This window comes from Priapulus caudatus, unplaced genomic scaffold (genome assembly GCF_000485595.1).
Source record: "Priapulus caudatus unplaced genomic scaffold, Priapulus_caudatus-5.0.1 Scaffold58, whole genome shotgun sequence".
In the NCBI taxonomy this organism is placed as follows: Eukaryota; Metazoa; Priapulida; class Priapulimorpha; order Priapulimorphida; family Priapulidae; genus Priapulus; species Priapulus caudatus.
Window position 1 is genome coordinate 106,140 of NW_014577119.1, and position 10,182 is coordinate 116,321.

Sequence of the window (10,182 nt, forward strand, 5' to 3'; positions counted from 1 at the left end):
TCCTGTATGCTGTCACGCTCGTCCTTGTTCTGCTCTGTGTACTCCCTGTCCTCCCCTATGCAACCTTCACTAGTCGCACCCTCACAGACCTGATCAAGTGCACTACTTGTCTGATTACCAGACGAACTCTGCAGGGTTGGTGACACTGCTCCGCTGGTCTGTCTTACCATGGGCTCCAACACTTCACTGCTGGTCTGTCTTGCCATGGGCTCTAACACTTCACTGTTAGTCTGTGTTGCCATGGGCTCCAACACTTCACTGCTGGTCTGTCTTGCCATGGGCTCTAAGACTTCAGTGTTAGTCTGTGTTGGCATGGGCGGTGACACTGCAATGCTGCTGTTACCTGACAGGGACTGTGAAGCTACATGGTTGGCACTATCAGGAAGAGACACGGGCACATCACTGTGCTTGCAGCGCTTATGTTCGCTCAGAAGTGGGTCCGTGTCGCTGGTCTCGTCAACATGACTTCTCTTCTTAGAGGGTGGTGAGATAACATCAGTGTGATTGTCCTCAATAACATGTAAAGCTTTCAAGAGTCGCTCACCAGCACTCTCAAAGGTGTGTGCTGGACTTGGGTTACAACTTATAGTATCCGCACCTCCACTGCTCCCTGTGACTGCAGCATGGTTCCCAAAGCTGTCTGTGTTTTGCCCTATCAGTTGGTCATTGCCAGTGTTACTAATGCTATCATTAATAGCATTGGGTACGTTTGTGATATGGCTATCTGCTTCCACAAGTCTGTTGGCCATCCGTTGGTCACTTGTGGATAGGAGTGTGCTGGGATCTAGTTCACATGTGAAGAGTAGACACTCACAGAGGATCATTTTGAAAAGGGAAACAACATCCGAGAACCAAGCCCGCATGACTTGCTCTGGCGATTCTGAAATAAATATATACAATGACGATTTACCAACACACTATAATATGATGATATGCATACATGCTGTATCCTGGCATTTCAAAAATAGTTCAAATGGAATCCTAGCTATAACCAGGATAAACACAAATAAACACTCTTATGGCAAAATTAGTTTTGGGAGCGATACAAGATTGAAGTTAGTGAATACCATGTCTGCTCAAAAACTCGGCAGTTATTTGCTGTTTCCTGAAGATGATGCTGAACTGGTGTTTCTGAGATGGTCCAGCCATCACATTGCCTTGCACTTGTGAAGAATCCTCTAGAAGCAGGCCGAGGCCCCACTTCTCACCATGTGACTAAATAGATTATATACGCAATTTAGCATGTATGGAATAAGTTTGATATACGAGACTGGAAACACAATCAACTCTTTTTTTCACACCCTGGATAGGCATCAATCATAAAAGATCTGTATCATCAGGAAAACAACATATGACACAAATGCACGTTGCCCAGTTAATATAAGAATGCATTGCTACCTGGCAATTTACTAATAATGGACTAATCTAATTCTGTAAATACAACCCTGTGGCATATGTGAGCCTTCCTGTGCACATACCCTGTCTGACAACAATGTGAGTAATATTACCTCGTCAGTTTTGCCACCGAATGCCGAAGTCTGGCAAATTTGGGCTGCTTGCCGAAACTCCTGCATTATATGCAGAAAGCCTTTCTCCGGTACATTCATTGCTACGTTGTGAGTGAGTAAAAATGGGTCCTGGATGCACATCTGATTTACCTGATAACATTTACCAAAATTATGGCATTAGACATGTATTAGAGTATGCAATTTTATTATTTCTAAACAGTGATAGAGGATTCTGTGGTGAAATGTGCACTAACATAAAGATAACAAGATATTTTATCATTATTTCCATGTAACACTGTACTGATGAAATTATTAAAGTATAAAAAAAATGTTATACCAAAATAAATTTTGCACTGATGCTCATCAGTATCAATGGGTTCATTGTTTCTCAGCGTGTGCTTGTTTCCCTAGTCTTTTTTATGTAAAGAACATTAGGCCACCATTTTTTATTTTGTTGGTTTACAGAATTTTTGTTGTTGTTGTTGACTTGGTAGGGTAAAAAAAAAAAAAAAAAAATGTCGTTTCGTCAGATCAAACAAGTCAAAATACAGTGATACTGTTATACATGATATTAAAGTATTTTAAGAAAACTAAATGAAAGCAAAACTCAACTTGTAATTATTTTTCCTTTTATTATAAACTGTTTGTTTATGAAATGTTTTTGTTTTTGTACGTTAAAAAAAATGTTTTTTATTCATATTTCTTAGAGAAAGGGTCGGCAGGAATAAAAAAATACAGATTTTAAATTTTTTTTTTCCGTTTTTCTTGAAAATTCGGGTCGGCGGATCTGTAAACCAACAAAATAAAAAATTCTCGCCTTACGAGACCATATGATTTGCACTCAATATAGCCCGTTATTGTTTATATTGCCAGTTTGTATATCAGTACCTTAAATGAATCGTTGCTGTTGTAAGCAGCACCTGTAATGGCACTAGTAAGAGTTGGTTCGCCTGTTCTTGGACAAACCACGTAGCTGTTGAAGTCGAAATCCATAGCAAAATAGTTGAAGAACTTTGCAAGAAGTTCCGCTAAAAGAAAATCACATAAATCACTAGTGGGAAACCCGGTTAGCTAGTCGTTTTGAACATTTACAGAATTTCAGATGTAGTAAACACTATTTCAGCCTAAAACCAAGCCAGCGACCAACTGAGTCCACATGCCATGTATGGGTGCAATTGGCCCAGCAGTTTTGAAAGAGTTCTGCAAGCCAAACATGCATGCACACGCAACATGCTTATAGTATAGATGTAACTTTATACTGTAATAATTTTACTTCAAACGGTGGAAACACGTTGTAGAACAAAACCTTAACCAGACCTGATGTTAGAGAGCACTCTGGTGGTGGAAGCTTGCTAAGGCAGTTGCAGAAGCTACAGTCCCAACCTTCCAGCTCGCACGACTCATCTGCACCTGCGATATAAGATGAGAAACAGGATCAGCACTAACAAGGGGCAACATCACTCACATCTTCTTTTGCTACTAGCAGGCAGATAGAGTAGCTACTTACTGCATAGTTCCTTAAGCTGTTGAACTGAGGGCACAACATGTTCCACCTCCAAGAAGAATAGGACCAACAGCGTAACCGCGTAACTGTTGAGTCTTGCACCTGTAAAGGAATGTCAAATGTCATGCATAACCACAATAGCACACCAGAACAAAGCAGGAATGCGAAGGAGGTAGGCAAGATTGGCAATGATCCATGAAAATTGTCAGTTCTTAAATGCTTAGGTTGCAACAATAAACTGGGCAATAAATCTTCGTAGGTTATTGCTAGCCCTATGGCTAGAATATTGGTTGTTGAATAATGATAAGTAGCAAAGAGAACAGGAGCTACATGAAAGAAAGAGGCTCCTCTACAAACCAAACTGACAATGAATAGAACTTGTGATACTAGTAATAGTATTTCTGAAAACATATTGCATATATTTGCTTTCAAACCAATGTACATGATGCAAGAACCAATACAGATATCGATGAACTATACATGAGCACCATGCCTGAAAGTGAGGATATCTAGTATACATGATATTACCTTGACCACATCCACCCACATTACACAGCTTTGCCCATTGTCTCACTGTAAACACTAGTGGGCGCACTCGGCTATCATATACACTGTACAGATAGAGCAGGTCAGTATTACGCTGTGCTAGCCTGAAACAAAGATGAAATTTATGTTAACTTTTTACTAGTCTTTTTGCTGTCATCTGTAAACAATTATTAATCTTTCAAAATGTTATTTCTCACATACCAGGATAATGTATTACACAGGGAGAATAACGTTTTAGCTGGTTTCTCCCACATTTGAATGTTTTCACCAGAGAAATTTTGGTATCAATAAAGACAAGAATGTATAACTTCTTGAACGTATTCTGTGAACTTGTGATTTTCCCAGGTTGTAGTAGAATCGACTGTTAGCTACTTACAGTCCCATTTTAACAAAGTACATTTGTACATGTGGTTTAAAAGAACATTTTGATCTGACAAACTTAATCACAATTTACTAATAAGATGATCTACAGAATCATATGATCAGCTCCCCACGCTACCTGTTGTTTAAGCTGAGGTCACACTGGATTGCTTCAGTGCCGTAGGTAAACTTCACAACAGGGCAACGAGCATGTTTGATGGCCACGACATTACGTGTCCCCGGAAGGCATCCTTTCACAATCTCTCGCAGCAATCCTGTTGTCTGCTGGATAGTGTGGTTTGCAAGCTTCTCCGGTCTGATCTTCTCTGCTCTCACCATTTTCCAGCTGGCGATATCCATCAATGCAGCACGAGGAAGTGGCTTGCCCTCGGAGTGCTGCGAGTTTCATTCATACACACATCGTGAAAAACAATGTCAGGCATATATCACTAGTTGTTTACACCGACAGATTGATACCTCTATTGCTATAATTAACCTGACAGCGCAATAGTAAACATAATAAACCAATGTATAATTAATACTTACTGAAAAAATATACTTCAGTGTACATACTACTGAATGCAATACTTTGGTATACACAGATTAGTGTATCCAGTTCACTAAACAGATAGCAATACATTGGCAACGTTAGTTATGTACCGTCTGAGATGAATTTTCACTTTGTAGATCGAGGTATAAGTCCAAGTCACTTCCCTTCACTCCGAATCCATTACATGATGACCCAAATTGATGAACAGTACAGGCAGGGAAGAAATGAGACAGAACCTGCAGCACACATTATCAAGTCACTAATTATATTCAACTAATTAAATATACTTCACCATTTCAGTAATGACATAAATGTAAACTATAAAGCCATGGTGAAAGTAAATGAATTTATTTATCCTTACCTATAGGCTTTGGATTGAGTCAGAAATGGTAGGGTTCCTACTTTATTACTACAATGTACATATTGTAGATTGTATCTCTTACATAAATGGCGGAGTCTGTCTGTCCGTCTATCTTCTCGAGACCCGTAAGAGGTGACCCCCAACACCATATATATTCTGAATCAGCATGACGCGACGACCATTTTAAGCCAAAAAAATTTGCAAAAAAAGTGCAAAATAAGGGGAAAAAAGAGAAAAAGCGAGGGGGCAAGTGCCATCGTCCAATGGCATCACTTATATACACAGTAATATGTACGTGAAGTATCTATGGTGTCATGTAACACCAGGTGCTATAGTTATTTATTAAATCTTACCGTTTATTTAATTGTTTGTCAAATGTTGTCATACATAATTCCTATGTTTATTATGTAATTATGTATTTCTTCCATGGCCCGAAAGGGGCATGGAAGAAATAAAATGAATTCAATCCAATGCATAAAATGTCATTGGACGGTGGCGCCCCCGCAAATGAGCGGTACATTTTGGAACGAGTTTGGGGTGCGCATATTCGGATTGTCAAGTGAGCATCCATAAATTGCTTAGTGACAGACATGTAAACAAACATCGGTCAAATTAATTTGGCATGTTATGCTAATGTGTTAATTCACAATCGTTAATATTATCTATGGAAAGCCATCCCCTTCAATTTTCCAAACGTACAATTTATTTTCAAAACAACAAACCAATTTACTAACTTGCAATTTAATTGAGAACATGTTACATAAACTCACAAATGTTCAAATCTTGCTTCATCACCCTAACAATTAAAATTATAAGTTTTAAATTAATTTACAGAATAATGAATCAGTTCACTAAGTTTGAAATTAATTTATTACTTTTAACATTAATCTTAATACTTTATAATTAATTTAAATACTTTTAATAACGTTTGTTGTTTTGAAAATAAATTGTACGTTTAGAAAATGAATTTTTACAATGATGTGAAGGAATTTGTATATCAGGCAATTATTTTGGAAAGTTTTGAATTAATTTGCAAGTTAATAAATTGATTTGTTATTCTGTAAATTGATTTTAAATTTTGAATTTAAATTTCTCAAACAATATAAAGTAATTTGAATTTTTAATAATTAATTAGAAATGTTTAAAATTGATTTAAAATTGTGTATTTGAAATGTTTGAAAATGATTTTTGTATGGCTTTCCATAATTATCTGTATCAGCGTTATGTACAAAGTGTAGCACGGCATTACGTTTATTGACGCTGGTCATTTTAGTTATTTAGCATGTTAGGCTAATGTGTTCATTCACATTCGCTAATATTAGCTGTATCAGCATTAATCTCCTACATAAATGGCCGGATCCGTCTGTCTGTCTGTCCGTCTATCTTCTTGAGACCCGTAAGAGGTCACCCCCAACACCATATATATTCTGAATCAGCATGACGCGACGACGCATAAGGCAAAAACAATTTACAAAAAAGGAGAAAAAGAGAAAAAGAGAAGGGGGGAGGGGAAGGGGGAAAAAGGGAAAGGGAAAGAGAGGGATGGATCAGTACAGACGTGATGGCAGACTAAATTCTAGCTCTTTTCTCCTTTATCCCGAGCATCGCCGGGAAGCCCAGCTAGTTCTAGATAAACACGTTCGTGGTGAAATTAAACCGAGTGAAATACTAGTAATAAAATGCTATACCAGAAAAAATTCAATGCTAACATAAAATACCTGATTGAGGTAGGAGCAAATTTCTAGCCTTGTTGCATGTTGAGAAGCCGAGAGTTGCATCTCGGCTACTAACTTTACCATCTGTTGTGAGACCTGTAAAGCTGCATATTTAGTGGATGTGTCAACTGATTACTGGATAATTAGTATTAGAATATGGTTCACTCTGAATGGTTTAAATGTTTTCCAAGACCAGTTATACCGTATTATTGAACCCATGGAATAACAGATGAGCATAACAAAATAGATGCTCAGTGCAGAAGTGCCCCCATAATTCTATAAAACGTACTGAAAAAAGTACATCATAGTAGAGAAACAAGTAACTAGCAAGTACAGTGTAGCCCCGTTATAACGCGATGGTTGGGGTCCATAAAATGACATCGCGAAAAAAGCGGGGGTCGCACTAAATCAGGATTATATATACGTGGCTATATAAGAGTAAAAAAAGGGGGTCCAACATCTCATCGCGTTATATCCGAATTTGCGTTAAATCGGGGCACTTAAATCAAGGTGCCACTGTAAAGTCCCAATGATTCTTACACTGTCTTGCTTATTCAAGTCATTCAGAATGGTACCATCCACAGTGGATTTATCCACTGGTTCTGCCCTCTGTGGATTCTTCCTTGTCTCAGTGCGCGGAGGTGTGTGGCGTTTTGGTCGCACCACGAGTCGGGTTCCCATCATGGTTGCACCGCTCATCTTCACGGCCTCTGCTGCAGCCAGTTTAGTTTCAAACACAACAAAGGCATAGTTCCACTTGCCCGGCAACAAAACAATGTCGATGTTAGTGGGAACACGTATGCAGAAATTTCCACATGCACTGAACATGTGTCAATGATACAATGGAAGACAAGGCTTTTTAGTTTTATGGCACAAAGCTGTTCACCAAATGTGTGCAAGGGTTATTTTATGAGGTGCGCATAACAACTCCATTTCCCAGTGAATTAAAATTTTCAGCAGCTTAAGTTGCTAGTAGCACAGAAGAAACCATGTGCATCCATGTAGTTAAAAACCACATTAGTTCATTTCCAAATCAGGTGGTCATACTCATGAGTGGGTTTTATGGAAATTTCTAGCCATTTATTCCCAAATAATTTCCCCTATAAAAATTCAAATTGGTTTCGTTAACCTCAGTTAGTAGCTTAAAGTTAAGGTGTCATTTTACCTGTTTTTTGTCAAGGTATACTTTTTCTACATTGCCACACTTGGCAAAAAAGTCAAGTAAAGCAAGCTCAGAGGCACCTGGTGAGAAGCCTCTCACATATACGCTTCTCTCGTTTTCCTCTTTCCATCTTCTGTTTACATCAGCCATGTGCAGGTGTTTCTTTCCAGCCAGATGTAATTTTTCATCATTATCTAAAGCACATGTATAATGAGTACATCATTAGCCTACAGTTTCCTTTGCAATTAATCATTGATCACATTTAGACAGTCCAGGAACACATTACCATGCCAGACAAATATTATGTGTAATTAGTAGTACATAATGGGGGAATCCCCCAATAATCCCCTTATTGATTTTAAATATTTGTTCTTTATATTTGTTGTTTGTGCACAGCAGAGTGTATGCGGTGTACTTGTGTGTTGCAGAGGAGCATTTGAACGGCATTTACAGGAAGTTAGTAATAATAGGCAAGTTGGCAATAATAGGCGAAAGAGAGTAGAGAAATATTAAGAGTTTGGTAGTAAATACATTTCGTGCTTATTTACCATCATCATTTTATTATTGAAACGTTCCAAGTGGCTGTGAGTGCGAGTCACTGACTGAGTGTGACTGGCACTGGCCCACTGCCACTACTCACTACTAGTACTAGGGGCCTACTACTAGTACTAGGTAGTTAGGCTCATAGGGTCTATGTCTTACAATTTACAAACGACGCAACACAAATTATCGAATGTGGCATAACTAGATTATTATAGATACAATGCCAATGGTCAATAATGTAACCCAAACACAGGATAGGTGCCCCTGTGGTAGCTACAAGAAACGGTATTGCTAGGGTTAGAATACCGTTTCAAATTCTTGCCCACAATTCCTTGTAGTTGGCTCGGTATCCAACCATCGACACAGCTAGCGTCACATGTAATAGCTCAAACGAATCTATGAACCTCTGGCTTGCTCGCGGTAACTGGGCGCTACTGGGCGCTACTTATTTATCAAGTTATGCCATTTTTCTGAGATGAATTGGATCAAAACAACCAGACAGCTGCCATGTACGCCATGTTCAGCGCGACTAAAATCGGCAATGGACCTGATTTTCACTGAACGTAGGCCTAAACACAAGGCAAGTACATATCTTCACAATGATAATTATTAAGTTGTTGTAGATTGATGTTTCCTGGTTTTCAATGTTTTAATATTTATATATATACACGAGCATATGCTTATTTTTTAATATTTATGCTCGCGCCAACGCGAGTTGCAACGCTATGGTACGTTATGTCGTTTCGGGTTTTCCGCGTGCCGTTTCAAAGCATGCGCACTGGAAATATGGCGGTTTGGCGGTTAGTTGAAATTTCGGTTCGGCTCTTAAAACTTACACTCACACTGTGCACAGTGAATTGAGGTATTACTATTAGTTTTAATAATAATAACAACGCTGGAATACTATAACTTATAAGGTGAAGGTTATAATTAATACAAAACAAGGCGGAAATGCTTAGATGATTATTTTATTTGAGATATATGTAATTGTTCGCCAGTTTTTGTAGCGGTACAAGATTTTCCAATGGATGGATGTCAGGCTGTATATTGACGTCAGTCACACAGCCTGGTCGGGTTACCCCTGTGGAGTGTGGGTGCGGCCTGATCAGTTCAAGGATAGAGAACATGGCCCGGGTCCCAATAAAACCAATGTCATTTACATCAATATAAATATAATATTATATCAATATAATAGGTTAGGGTTATGGTTAGGGTTAGGTTTAGGGTTGGGGTTAGAATTAGGGTTATGGTTAGGGTTAGGCACATTGGTTTTATTGGGACCCATGTTCTCTATCCTTGGGCCGTTAGGGCCAGGGTTAGAATTATGGTTAGGGTTAGGCACATTGGTTTTATTGGGACCCATGTTCTCTATCCTTGGGCCGGTCTACCTATCCCGGATAGATCATAGGGCCCAAGGATAGACCTACCCTATCCTATGTTTGGTTTACATTATTGTATCTATTGGCATAACATACTCGGATGTAAATCTTACCATTTGACAAATGAATATTGCATAAACTACAAAACATGATTGATTGATTGCATTTAAAAACCGCACGAACAAAACGTTACGGTTACATACGATATCTTCACCAAACTTCCTAGCACATATCGTGACGTCACCAAAGTGTACAGATAGGCACAATCAATCATATAGACACCAACTTTGCTGCAGTTAATACGAAATAAAGAAACGCGGTTGCCCATCTAAGATACGCCAAAACAAGTGCTTTTTGTGGCGCCCAATCAGCAGTTGCTTATGGTAGCCTCCACGAAATTCAACGAACGATGTCTGACAGTGGAATATGTTACGGGTACGTTATTATTTGTGCTGTGAGCAACATTTAGATAATGGGAAATCATTTGGCGCAACACATAGACTGCGAAGCGTGTGAATCTGTCGACTCGCAATGACCTAGAGTCGGTTTACCCG

General features: G+C 38.8%; 2 protein-coding genes across 6 annotated transcripts in view; one reads left to right on the forward strand and one right to left on the reverse strand.

Moving 5' to 3' along the window:
* Positions 1 to 9,858, reverse strand: part of LOC106821111 (speckle targeted PIP5K1A-regulated poly(A) polymerase-like) — an 11,231-nt gene extending 1,373 nt beyond the window's left edge. For 2 of the 5 annotated variants that reach the window (XM_014825784.1, XM_014825782.1), the window contains exons 1-13: positions 9,742 to 9,858; positions 7,710 to 7,900; positions 7,085 to 7,300; positions 6,548 to 6,640; positions 4,579 to 4,704; positions 4,058 to 4,314; positions 3,541 to 3,662; positions 3,016 to 3,114; positions 2,826 to 2,918; positions 2,397 to 2,536; positions 1,509 to 1,658; positions 1,068 to 1,215; positions 167 to 880 (exon numbers count right to left, since the gene is read on the reverse strand). In XM_014825784.1, coding sequence (XP_014681270.1) covers positions 167 to 880; positions 1,068 to 1,215; positions 1,509 to 1,658; positions 2,397 to 2,536; positions 2,826 to 2,918; positions 3,016 to 3,114; positions 3,541 to 3,662; positions 4,058 to 4,314; positions 4,579 to 4,704; positions 6,548 to 6,640; positions 7,085 to 7,300; positions 7,710 to 7,900; positions 9,742 to 9,778 — 2,386 coding nt within the window. In that variant the 5' untranslated portion in view covers positions 9,779 to 9,858. Of the gene's footprint in view, positions 1 to 166; positions 881 to 1,067; positions 1,216 to 1,508; positions 1,659 to 2,396; positions 2,537 to 2,825; positions 2,919 to 3,015; positions 3,115 to 3,540; positions 3,663 to 4,057; positions 4,315 to 4,578; positions 4,705 to 6,547; positions 6,649 to 7,084; positions 7,301 to 7,709; positions 7,901 to 9,741 lie in introns of those variants that run through there. The other 3 variants (XM_014825783.1, XM_014825786.1, XM_014825787.1) reach the window with 3 other exon arrangements.
* Positions 9,859 to 10,023: 165 nt separating this feature from the next.
* The window catches only part of LOC106821092 (nucleoporin NUP188 homolog), a gene marked incomplete in the record, with an annotated part of 45,354 nt that continues 45,195 nt past the window's right edge, over positions 10,024 to 10,182 (forward strand). Inside the window, 1 exon segment of the mRNA XM_014825744.1 lies at positions 10,024 to 10,063. Coding sequence (XP_014681230.1) covers positions 10,038 to 10,063 — 26 coding nt within the window.